Below are 13,481 nucleotides of genomic sequence, written 5' to 3' on the forward strand. Positions count from 1 at the left end.
AGTTCTGCAGTCTGGGTTGGTTTGGGAGAGTTACTTAATTCAAGAGCTTTTCTCTAAGGGGATAAGGAGAAAGAGAAGACAAAAGACTTGGGATCCTAGCAGGAGGGTGGCAGCCGGTAGCTTTGCTTGGGACATCCATTGCTGTCAGCAGTGCTTTCAGCAGTTGCTTTTGGTTACCAGGGTCATTTTGATTCCTTATTTTCTATTAGAAAGGGTTAATCTGGAAGTTGTAGAGTGCTCGACCATATGTTATCCAGTCAACACACTGGCCCAATTATAGGACCAGAGTCACAAGCTTGTATGGAATCCACGCTCTTTTATGTATTAACTTCTCAGGCCTTAAAAAGAAGGTGTACTCATTCAAACCCCTCACCCTCAATTTGTCATTGTGAAAGCTCAAAAGCGGCCAAGCAGAGGGCTGAGTGGAAAATGATGGCACAATAATAATACGTTAAAACCCAATAGCACAATCCAGCCAGTGAAGCACCTGCTGAGTAACATCATATCTGATCCTTTCAACAGCCTTGGCATTCAGCTATGATTATGCTCCTTGTCACAGAGTTGAGGTCAGTTGGATACGGTGCTCCAGCCAGTGGGAGGTGGAGATGGCACAGTCCACTGGCACTGTCTTGATGCCAGCTCAGGGCTCTTCTTACTCCACCAGGGATATCTGGGTTTTCTGACTCCAGCCCTGAATACTCCCAATTTTTTCAACTTCCTCTTTTGGGGAAAATGTGGACATTAGAAAAGATGATCTACCAAGTCTCCCAGGGTTTTAGGAATCTGGTCATCTGACAGAAAGAAGATGTTTGTGCCATGTTGGTTCTTGAACCATGGCTCCTGAAAGATGCCTTAATCTTTGGTGCTGGTGGCTGCACTTAGCCAAAGCATGAGGCTGTTGACTCTTATTTTATTTTCAGCTGCAAGGTCCAGCTAGTATCAAAGCTCTTTTCGTAGCCATCACAGTAAAAGGTATAGTCTCCCAGTGCCTCACTCACCACTCTGAATATGACGATGCTGAGCATTGCCGCTTCAGTGATTTACCTTCAGGAGCCCTTTGAAAAGACACGTGTCTATTATGCTAACAAGCACTTGTAAATATTCAAGACATCTTGACTGGTCACTTGTTTAGGAATTTAATTTTCCTGTCGATGATACTAAATGGTCTAAAATGGTCACTTAAGGCCTTCTGTGAAAGGGGAATGCTTACTCTTTGTTACATTATGTTCATCTTTGAAACTAAAAACACACAGTCAGTGAATGGATGTGAACCTAACTGAGCAGAAGTTAAAAGATGACAAGTGGTGCTCATAATTGGGGTGAACTAGTACTCAAAGGGCTGACGTCCCAGAGGTACCTTGCATTCAGATCTCTGGGGAGTAAGGCTCAGGCATCAGTGATTTTCTAAATTTCTTGGTAACCCTAATATGTAGTCAGGGTTGAGAAGTGCTATGCTAACTTATACACACAGCCAATTAATGACTACATGGATAGAAACACTTTTATTTGTTCTTTATCTAACTTTGTAACTAAATTACATTATACCAGATTCCCAATTAGAGAGTCATATTAAAGCTCTATCTACTATGGCAGGTTCTTAATCTAAGATGTACATCAAATTACCTGATGAACTTTTAAAGGTACACAAACTTGTGACCAGAGTTAGACAGTTGGGTTAGGAGGACTGCAATAGGGTCTGCGCAGATGTATTTACATGAACACTCCAAAGGCAATTCTAATAAAGAGTCAGAATGAAAACCATAGGATTAAGGTCACGGTTCATAACCAGGGCCAATTTTGCTCCCCGCAGGACATGTGGCAATGTCTGGAGACACTGTTGTTTGTTACTGGGGTGGGGATGGGGGCTGCTACTGGTATCCAGTGGGCGGAAGCCAGGGAGGTTGCTAAGCATCCTGCAATGCACAAGACAGTCACATGACAAAGAATAATTCACCCCAAAATGTCAATAAGGGTGGCTCTTGAGAAATCCTTATTAAGAAATCACATTTATTACCTGCATTACTTTATGACTATTGGTAAAGTTTGTGTTTATAACAGGATATTATGAAATTACAAACATATGAATGAATCAAACTTATTTAAGACTAAATAAAATAGCTCAAACACTGGAAAAGCCCACCCAATTCTATTCTGGCTTGTGAACTAAGACACTGAATAGACTTTGCTGATTTATTTTGTTGGGAAGCCCCATTTATTTAGCATTGTGACATTTATTTAGATCTTGCAGGCCTTTTAAAATGGCACTTAGTGTAATCAACAGTTGTTAAAAAGCAAGTTTATAAGAATATGGGATTATTCAAATCGCAAGTCTGGGCATGGTGGCTCATGCCTGTAATCCCAGCACTTTGGGAGTCTGAGGTGGGTGGATCACTTGAGGTCAGGTGTTTGAGACCAGCCTGGCCAATGTGGTAAAACCCGATCTCTACTAAAAATACAAAAAAATAGCCGGGTGTGGTGGTGCACGCCTGTAATCTTAGCTACTCAGGAGGCTGAAGCAGGAGAATCACTTGATCCCAGGAGGTGGAGGTTGCAGTGAGCCTTGATTGCACCACTGCACTCCTGGGTGACAGAGCCTGGGTGACAGAGCGAGACTCTGTCTCAAAAAAAAAAAAAAAAAGCAGGTAGTTTTAACACCTTGTCTTTTCTGTTGAAAGTGGATTACATTAATAAAAAACTAGAAGCTTGTGAGCAACGTGGTATTCAAGTTTATACACAACTGGAACACCTGTGGTTTGAGTAACTTAGAACAATCTGCATATTTACTCACAGCTAATCAGAAGTTAGGTTATATATCTAGTTCCATGCTAGAATTAGAAGCCCAGTCTAAAAAGTGTTGGATTCTTATAAGGAAACCAGGAGAGAGTTCAGAAGGAAAGTCTGAAATACTGCGTTGGCTCTCCAGGGTTGTTAGCTATTGTTGAGTCCCGTGGGAGTCTTTATTCTCAAACATGTTTAATCTACGCCAGCACAACCAACCTTGCTATCGATCTCACTGCTCCCCAGCGCAGACTGGATCACGTACAGCAAGGCATCCGTAAGCCCATCACACTCTCTCATCCTTCTGCGGGCCTCCTCTCCGGCCGAACTAACATTCCTGCAAAGCAAAAGGACACGTCAGCGATCTTCACGGTTGTCACCAAAAGAATGTCTTTCCATGCCCAGCTGCTCTCATAGTTTGAAAGTAAATGCATTTTTCCCCACTTTTTCAGAATGCTTATCAAGAATATATCTTTAATGAAAAGGGATGGCTTCCACAAAACACATCCCAGAGTTGGGTAAGTCACAGATGTCTGTAATGCAACTCCTGGAATAGACAATGAAGAACTCCTAATACAGGATCTGTGAGTCCCATGGCCGTGGAGGGTGGGGGACCTTCAGAAAGTCTTCTAGGTTTACTCCATGTACAATCAGAAGCTTTTTGATTCAAAGGATTCCTCTTTGAGAGGTCCGAAACACTTTCAAAGACAGAACTTGTAACTTCTGAAATATTTTAGACATCTAAATTTGTCTGCCACAAAAGATACCTACCTTGGCCCAGCCAGAAGTAGACTTCTAGGAATTCATTCTAAGGACATAGTTAGAGGTTTCTGTGACAATTTAGTCATTGGGATGTGCATGATACCTCTTATGAGAAGGGGCTGCTCCAAGCTCTTTTCTGTACTAGCACATGCTGAGCTAATGGCAACAGATGGGGTCTACTGTAATGAAATGTGTGGCTACGAAGCAGAGAGATCTTCTAGTCCTACAAGAGACAGAGATAATACGAAGGAAAATCTTGGGGTGCTTTTAGTTACTCTACCACCTGAGCATATGTTGTTCTTCTCCTACCCACAGTTAGCATATGGTTCCAGTAGAGAATTTCTGCAATGACTTACTACAGACAACACAACCTGTAAAAGGGAGGCTGCAGGAGATGACTTGGTGGGTGGTACAAAGGGATTGAAAGAATTTAAGGACCTTGGGAACAGTGGTAGAAAAAGAAGGACGATTCTCAAACTTTGGGAGCATCGGAATCCTCTGGAGGTGTGTGCAGTACAGACTGCTGGCTCCATGCTGGAGTCTCTGACTCAGAATGTCTGGGGTAGAGTCAGATAACTTGCATATCCTTGGTGATGCTGATGTTGAGAACTCAGACCCCAGCTCTCTAGGGAGGGTCTGGCTGGGAGGAGGGTGGTGTTCTTTGCTGAGTGCTGGGGGCAGCCATGAGGCAGATCCCAAGGATCAGTAAGCCTGGACGGACGGAGTCTGGAGAAGTTGAATGAAATGAATCTCCAGCTCGCTATAATTGACCCAGGTAGTCTCATTTCATATTCACAACATCTTTTGCTGTTGTAATAAATTCTGTTTTACAGATGATAAAACCGAGCCTCAGAGGTTGTCCAAGGCCACACAGTAAGTGTGTCTCTGCTTCAGATGGCCAAGATACTGGAGATCAAACCCAGAGAGGACCAAGGAATGAGATTTTGAGGAATCAATCTATTTGCAATTAGCCTCCCGCTTCACACTCTCTTGGCTCTTTGAACCTCCTTTACTGATCACCATTGATTTTGTATTGGAATTATTTGGCTGTGACCTCATTACTGCACTGAGACTTTCTGGAGGGTAGAAGGCATGTCAGTCTTACGTCTCTACCTAGCATTCAGCTGAGGAGGAGCTGGAACAAAACCTGTGAAGATGGGAAAGAAAGGGCTTCAGGCCTGATGTCAAATATGAATGCAGAATATGATTTTTTAAGAATTAAAATAAAATAAAACAGGTTTCATGTTAAAATGCTACTGAACATAAATAGTTTTTTGATACCTAAAAAGTTCCACAGACATGTTAAGATAGGCTCTATCAGCAGCATTTTTGTGTAACACTGGGAAAGGTTATACAATTCAAATTAGTATTTTTGGCATTTGCTGATCTTCGAATATAAACAAAATTTCTCAGCTTCTTAGATAATATAACTAGGCAAATACTGACAGCATTTTTATGTAAAATTTTATAAATTCCATCCTGTGATGGCCAACCTTTGTTTCTGACACAATCCGTGGTGGTGGCCAGAGAGGAACTAACTTTCTGCTAGGGAAAAGGTGGTGACAGGCATTTGGATATTATTTTAAACTAAAAGAATGGCCCTTTTAAAGGAGCATTTTAGATCATTCCTTCTTGAAATGATTTTCACCAGGTTGAGCTGTGAAGCTGTTAAAATAATAAGTTTGTCAAAGATTCTGAATCGGACCTCTTTGGCCAGAAGAACTTTGCATGGCAATGTGTGATTATGTTTCACTCTTTAGCGTAGCAAGTTAGTATTTCCAAATAGAATTAATGAAATTCAGGCTGGAAAGCAACTTAGGGTAGCGTGTGTACACCCTGATCTGAAAAAAACCCTCTGCAGCTCTTCTTTGACTAATGAGCTCAGTCTTTCCTTCGAGTATCCTTTTTTTGGAGGCAGGCTGCCTCCCAATTCACCAATAAGCTTCCTAATAATCAGCCCTAATTTCATTGGTAATCATTAAATGCGCAGGACCAACCAATAGGAAATAATCAAAATGAACAACTTAACATCAGAAGTTGTCAATACTAATCTTAGCGTTTTTCTTTATTCTAGTTTCTATTCCATTCTAGTCCAGTCTCCTCCAAAATTTAAAAAGTTATTAATTGGCTACTATATTACAATGTGTAAGATATTGAAAAATGAGAAAGATTAATAACTTAAGGTCTCAGCAGAGAAGGGGAGTGACTGAGATACGCCCACACCCACACAGCACCTATGATATAGACTTCAAGAGTGGGTTATCATACTGTCTGCAGGGGTGATGAGGCTCAGTATACATATAGACTTCAAGAGGGGGTTATCATGCTGTCCGCAGGGGTGATGAGGCTCAGTTTACATATAGACTTCAAGAGGGGGTTATTATACTGTCTGCAGGCATGGTGAGGCTCAGTATACATACGGACTTCAAGAGGGGGTTATCATACTGTCTGCAGGCATGATGAGGCTCAGTATACATATAGACTTCAAGAGGGCATTATCATACTGTCTGCAGGCATCATGAGGCTCAGTATACACACAGACTTCAAGAGGGGGTTATCATACTGTCTGCAGGCATCATGAGGCTCAGTATACATACAGACTTGAAGAGGGCGTTATCATACTGTCCGCAGGCATGATGAGGCTCAGTATACATTTTTATATAAACTGTCTCTTTTCAATGGGTAATGGTTTCCTATAGGCCTTTGGGCTTGGGTTTCCACTTTTAATCAACTATACCTCAGTGCATGAAACATATCTTAAGAGAATCTTTGATTTTCACATTGGTGGTAAGGAGGGTTTCCTGTTCCTCCGTCTTCCCCACAAATTCTACTCTTTCAACCACAAATTTCAGCTTTTTATTGTTGTTGGTTAAGATTTTTGATCAACATGTTAAGGTGAAGTCATGTCAGCTTATGATTGAAATAGCATAATCATGTTAGTACATGATACAGCTATAAGCATCACGACTTGAACACAGCTCAAATTTTTGTCTCTACACCTTTACTATCAAACTTAACAAGATGTTTCCCTGTTTAAAAATAAACACCCTGATAACCTTCTGCGATGCTCACTAAATGGTTAGTTGTAATCATGGTCCTTAGTGTTTGACAATCAATGTTCAATCTAGAAAGTTCCTCCCTCCCATTGTACTTAAACCATCTTCTGCCCATCATGAGGAAGGTGACTTCTATGTCTGGTTAGAAATGGGTATGGAAAAATTCTATGCATAAACATAGTATTAAATACCTGTAGATTATTTGTTAGAAGCACAAAAATGTGCATAATATCTCATTCTTATTAGTAATCTTTACAATCGTGACTGAATTGTCAGTTGCTATGTCATTGGGAAGTTCCTGCTAAAAGTGGATTCTATAATCTTTTTATCTAATAGATAAAAAATGAAACAATTCATTTTTATGTCTTCCAATTAAAAGACCAATCTATTTTTTATTTTAATGCAACTAAACTGCTTCCTTTCCCCTGTCTTCTGTGCTGCTTGAAATCTCATTTCTTTGAATCTCCATCACTCAGTGCTCTCCTAGGACCCAACGTGGAACTCAGACCATATGTTCACCTGTATGACTATGGCATTTTCCATGAAAGATGTGTCTCTGCTTCAGATGGCCAGGATACTGAAGATCAAACCACAGAGAAAACCAAGGAATGAGATATTGGGTAATCAATGTATTTGTAATTAGCCTCTCCCTTCACACACTCCTAGCTCTTTGAACCTCCTTTACTGATCATCATTTATTTTGTATTGGTATTATTTAGGCTGTGACCTTATTACTGCACTGGGACTTTCTGGAGAGTAGAAAGCATGTCATTCTCATGTTTATACCTAGCATTCAGCTGAGTGTGTGACACATAGTTGGCTCTTATTGAGAATTCAGCCCTTCCATCGGATTGGAATTCAGGAAAGCAGGGGCACATTTACTCTGTGACTGACTGTGCTCTATGCTTACAGAATAAATATCAGATGTTTGTTCCAGAATTTGAATACTGGCTTCTTAAACTGTACCTTGTGTTACAAGCCTCATCCTGAGTTATTCGAGGCAGTTTCAACTTGCAAAAAAAAAAAAAAAAAAAAGAAGATGCAATTGAAGATAAGCATACAGCATCGAAAGTAAAATTAGCTCAAGATATAAACTTTCTTATGATTGTTCACAAGTTTGTGGCCTGGAGCCAGTCAGATATTTCCCAGTTTCTCACCCGTCTACAACCTCAGGCTTGGAGGAAGAGCTTTCACAGCCTGGCTCAAGGCTAGGTTGTCTTCCTATGTCTGTTTCCTCCTCTCCTCTCTCCCTCACCTTCTCCTTGGCCTTCAGGGTCTGGACTCCACTGGAGTTGTCTCATACCCAGCCTACTTACATGTCCTTGAGCCCTGGGTCCAGCCCTGCTATAATCACCGTCCATCAGGTGGCCCAGCCCTTCACATCCCTGGGCGGGTGCTCCCTGAGCTCCTACATCTCATCTTCCAATTTATAACCATCAGAGCCCAGATGCTGGGTCTCTGCAGGATCTGGCCTGGGTTCCTGAGACCATATACTAGTTTGAGGAGTGGGGTGGGCTGTCTGGAGGGTATTAGAGAACAGAACTAGGTTTAAGTGATACAGAGAGTCCCAAGGCACAGTCGAAATATGAAGTCACATACTTAGTACAGCCTTGATGCAACCCAGCAAGGCAGGCCGGGGAGGCAGAAGACACCAGAGATGATGGCATGGACCAGAGACCAGACCCGACCCTGGGGATACCTGGGACCCCTCAGGGCAGAGCTGAGGGCCTCTGGACGCTTGACCAAGGATAAGGAGAGGCTGTCTGGGGTTCCCAGGCCCACTGATCCCTTCCCCTGGAATGTTCTTCCTTCCACCTTGAAGCCACCAACTCTGACAGTCGCAGTTGCCAGGGCTCAATCCAAGCACTGCATTTTCTACCTTCTAAGCCTTGCCTCAGCCCCGCTACTCCTTCCTTCATAGCTCCAGGCACAAGCTTCTCTTAGAGCACCTGTAACACACGATGTTTGAGTCTGGTCCCACAAGGCGTTAGGAGGTAGGGGGGAGCATCATCTTGTTTGGTTGTTTGTGCTCCCCACTGTGCAGGACACAGTAGGAACTCACTGGATATCGACTGGATGAAAGAGCATATGGTTCTTTTCAGGACTCTTTCTAGACCAGTGGTTCCTAACTAGGATGACTGTGCCACCAGGGAATATTTTTGGTTGTCACCGCTGGGTGAGTGTTGGGGACATTACAGGCATCTCATGGGCAGAGGCAGCCAGGGCTGCTGCTAACCATCCCACAATGCTCAGGACCGCCCCCACCACAAGGCACACCAACTGTTTCGAGGCTGAGAGGTCTGCTCTGGATAGCTGGGCTCCATGAGGATCTAATCTACATGTGTGCTTCCCCAGCACCTAACCTGTGCTCAGCCCTGTGGCTTCTCAAACCTATGCTCCTCTGCTGCATCAGAATCAGCTTTGGAACTTGATTAAAATACAGAGGCGCAGGCCCTTCCCCTATACTTCGATTAGCCCCATTCTTAGTGTGTTTCACTGGTCTCCAGCTGATGAGAACACATTCCAAAGGTGAGAACCACGGCCTTAGCCCACGGCAGGAAATTCAATGTAGAAAGGTAGAGTACTTCTTGAATGGCCATGAAGCCATGTGGTTGTCTGCCGTGTGCTATGTGATGTATAGACTCTGAACAACACTCCCCAGGCTCTTCCTGACAGGATGGGACCATGGCCCCCACACACACCAGTGATGGCCTTTAGACCAATGGCCATCAGCTTCTAACAGTCAACCAGCAAATGATGGGAAATAACACTAAACTTGTGAGGGGGGATCTCACAAGTAGAACATAAATATGGAGCATCTTAATTTTTTGACCATGTAATTACCTGCTCAGAAATTGATGGAAATTTTTTAACTCATGACAATCTTTTAATTCAACAACACAGGCACCCCCAGTAACAAGATCTCCAGAACTCCCAGCCTCTCCTGCCTGCTCTCTCTTGCTTAGGCTAAGCAGAGACTGAACAGACCTAATAGCCACCCCTTCAAAGAGCCATATTATTAGCAGCCAAATCGATTATCAAGTATTAATTACACGTAAAAATGCAAAAAATTGGCTCTTTGGAGTTTGATGCCTATAGTTAGCTCCTTTCTATGGAGAACATCCTTACATCCTCGATGGCTTGAATTTATCATAAATTACCTGATCTGAGTAAGTGTGAGAATGGGAAATTATGCCAATCATGCTTTTCTTGATTCCACGAAGCACACTTGCTTTTGCTTCAAAAACATTAAATTTTAAAGAGATCTTCTATCCGCACCTAAATCAGGAGTTAAAAACTCTCTGTAAAGGATCAGAGAATAAATATTTCAGGCTTTGCGGGCCACACAGGGTTTCTGCCACTTTTTCTTCTCTCCTCCTCTTTCTCCTTCTTTCAACAACCTTTTAAAAAATGTAAAACCTGTTCTTACTTGAAGCCATACAGAAACGGGTCACTGGCACGATCAACCCCTGACCGAGATTCTCATCTGAAGCTCAGATATAGGATTCAGGAGGGTGTCTGTAAACTCCTGATATTTTGTTCCAAGTTTTGTATATTTTTATATGAACGTTATGCATGGTTTTTTGTTTTTATTTTCTGTGCTAGAGGTACAGAACTTTCAGCATATTCTGAGGCTGGGATCCTAAACTGTCTAAAAACATCTCACCAAAATAAGTGGTTTGAGCAGCCCCTGCTTGGAGCAGCACGCTGCTCTCCTAAATCTAGAGTCTGGGTTTCAGGAATCAAATGTATTTGCCTCCTCAGGGAAACTGCAGCTCTGCCTTGTGTCCTCCCACAAGGCCTTGGGAAACTTTGTCTGTGGTTTCCAAAATCATTGTCCAAAAAGCCCATCCTTTTCTTCCATGCAGGAAGATTGTCCTCTTTGTTGAGTGCCCAGGGGTGGGGAAGGAAGGGGTGTCTTCGCCCAGCCACTGGGTCTGCTGACTCCACCTGGCCTTTACTGGAGTGACAGTAATCCAGCCACAGCCTCTCTCTCTAGGTGCAGAGGTTGCAGGGCTAGGGGGGCAGCATGAGACCCTCCAAGTCTGTCCATCCCCTTCATTCTTCCACGAGGGCTCATCCCTTTGATTTGTAGCTTCTTTGAAAAAAGGGAGTGGCTGGCTTCCTTATTATTCAAAATGTTCACAAAGGTGGCTTGTCCTGTACCTGCTGCGGTGCACATAGCTGCGCTACTTAGCTGTGAAGGTGCTTTCTTCGGTTTGGCCTCCTCACCCGGGAGGTGCTGCTGGGAATGGTGTGGACATCACAGGGGATCTGCAGTGACACAGGGCAGCTGCTCAGCGCCGGGCTGGTTTCTTCTCAGTAAACGTTAGCTGAGTAGCTGCTCCACCAGAGACCTCCCAGCCCAGAGGGGAGAAACATGCCAGGCGGGTTACCAGCACCCCACAGGAAAAGTGTCTCCCGCAAATGTGTGAGAGGAAAGAACAGAAGGTTTCACAGTAGCATTGGCAATTTTAGTCATTTATTTTTTAAAAATCAAAAACTAATGTAAAAATAATAAGACAGTGGGGGAAATGTAGAACTAAAAGTGATGTCCACACTCTTCGCTTTCCCTTAAGGAAATCACTGTGACCATTTGGTGTTTATCATTCAAGATTATTTTCCACTCGTATTAATGAACCATGTAGGTAAGATTCTGTTTTTTACCATAACAATTCCTCAGGCAACTGGCTTTTACCCCTCAAAAGTTTATCTCTGTCTCTGTTCATGATGGTAGCTACAGTTATTGAATGACTTTTGGTATCTCATGGTATAAATAGATTGGCCGGGCACGGTGCCTCACACCTATAATCCCAGCACTTTGGGAGGCCGAGGCAGGCGGATCACCTGAGGTCGGGAGTTCGAGACCAGCCTGACCAACATGGAGAATCCCTGTCTCTACTAAAAATACAAAATTAGCTGGGCATGGTGGCGCATGCCTGCAATCCCAGCTACTTGGGAGGCTGAGGCAGGAGAATTGCTTGAACCCGGGAGGCGGAGGTTGCGGTGAGCTGAGATCACGCCATTGCACTCCAGCCTGGGCAACAAGAGTGAAACTCTGTCTCAAAAAAAAAAAAAAAATAGATCATAATTCATAATTTTTTAAATTAATACCCTGTTAATGAATATCCAGATTATTTCTAATTTTTTACTGTATTATGTAATGTTTGGTTCAATTTTGGAGGAGATATGGGCTTTAGAGGAATCATTCTAGGAAGATAAAATAGCAGAGATAAATAATTTCAAATCAACAAAGCAGCCAACCTTGACTGGGTGCCTGCTTTCTTCCATACGCAATGCTAAGTCCTGGGATAAATTGATGAGAGTACCTGGCTTGTGACCTTTAGAAGGTCACCGTCCAGCAAGGTAAACAGACATTATATTTGATGTGATATCATCAGCATGTAACTAGCAGTGTGAAGAATTTGGGAACCAATCTTCTTTGGAAGTGACATCTAGATATACAACAGAAAACAAATATAGGCTGAAATGGATGAAAATTTTACTCTTCATCTGTTTTAGTAAAATATTTCCTTAAGTTGTAATTCTGTAAATTTAGACATCAGTTATTTTCCTTCACACTTACAGCAGCAAGTCATGGGTTGTAACTTAAAAAATAAGGACACGGAACATAATAAACATGTTTCCAGCAAAAAAGCAGCTCATGCAATGTAAATGGAAAGTATTAAAAATGCGTACTTTTAGATGCAAAGGGCAAGGCTTAAAGTACAGGCACAGGCTTGGGCTAAGTTCCAGGTGAACAGCCTGTGCAAATACCATCCACGCACATCCGTGCAGGGGTGGGGTCTGCAGGCTCCAACCAAGGACAGGACCCGGCAGGGAGCCATGGCATTCTGTGGCAAATGTTAATTTTGGCATATAATTCTCCATTTTTACTAAGCCTGGCATCCTCAGCCAGTGCAACATGTCTACTAAAACTGTGGCTGGCTCATGGTGGACCAAGGGCAAATCTTGTTAATGGCCTTTTACTCAACCACATTCCCTGTGCTAAGTGCTTCCTGAGATCTGGCCACAGGACAGCCCAGGTGGATTGCTGCAAATCCTGGGCCATCCCTCACCAGAGGTACCACTCCTGCCTCTTGTAGTTCCACGGCAGGTGGAAATGCAGTTCTGTCCTTGTTGTTCTGTGCAGGTGGAAATGTGTGACGTTTGCACGATACTCAAAAGTGGACTGAAGCAGGGCTCCTTCCCCCACCAGCCTGATGCATTCAAGTCCCTTACAAGAGGCATTTCCAGTGTCATCTTTTTCTGACATCTGACCCGGAGGGCAAAGCTGAGGCTGACGTTCGATAAGCTCTGGCCTGGAAACCCAATGGCATTGGCTGGGCTGGGTTTCCAAGCTGCTTTGGAGCAGCGACTCCATTTTATTTTCAATTCCCCCTTTTAGAACTGGCGTGTCTATAATTGTTATCCTATGTCGTCCCATCACTGCATGTTGGGAGCAGATATGTTGCTTCCTTATTTTCACGGGTTCACAGACGGAGAGAAGTTCTTCCCCAGGAGCTGTACTTAACAGATTACTCATCCAGCTCGGATTTGGATGATTCAGATTTTGGACTTTTGAGCTGAAGAGATTTAAGACTTTGAGTTGATGCTGTAATGGGATGAAACCTTTGGGGACTGTGGATGGAATGAAAGTATGTGGCATGAATGTGACTCTTTGGAGGCCAGAGGGTGGACTGTGGTAGGCCAGAGAACAGCCCCTCCAAGAGGTCTATAACTTAATTCTTGGAGTTTGTGAACAGGTTACTTTATATGGAAAAAAGAAAAAAAAAAGACGTTGCAGATGGAATTAAGGTTACAAAGTTTAAAATAGGGAGACTTTCCCTATTTTGTCCCTGGAAAATCTCCCTATTTTATTCT

At 43.1% G+C, this 13,481-nt stretch overlaps 1 protein-coding gene across 7 annotated transcripts in view; it reads right to left on the bottom strand.

The window, feature by feature from the left end:
* Nucleotides 1-13,481, bottom strand: part of CTNND2 (catenin delta 2) — a 933,574-nt gene that overhangs the window by 142,174 nt on the left and 777,919 nt on the right. For all 7 annotated transcript variants that reach the window (XM_001147603.6, XM_016952954.3, XM_009448799.4 and 4 more), the window contains one exon: nucleotides 2,998-3,115. In XM_001147603.6, the coding sequence (XP_001147603.3) occupies nucleotides 2,998-3,115 (118 nt within the window). The remainder of the gene's footprint in view (nucleotides 1-2,997; nucleotides 3,116-13,481) is intronic.

The sequence above is a fragment of the Pan troglodytes genome, chromosome 4 (assembly GCF_028858775.2).
Source record: "Pan troglodytes isolate AG18354 chromosome 4, NHGRI_mPanTro3-v2.0_pri, whole genome shotgun sequence".
Classification (NCBI taxonomy): domain Eukaryota; kingdom Metazoa; phylum Chordata; class Mammalia; order Primates; family Hominidae; genus Pan; species Pan troglodytes.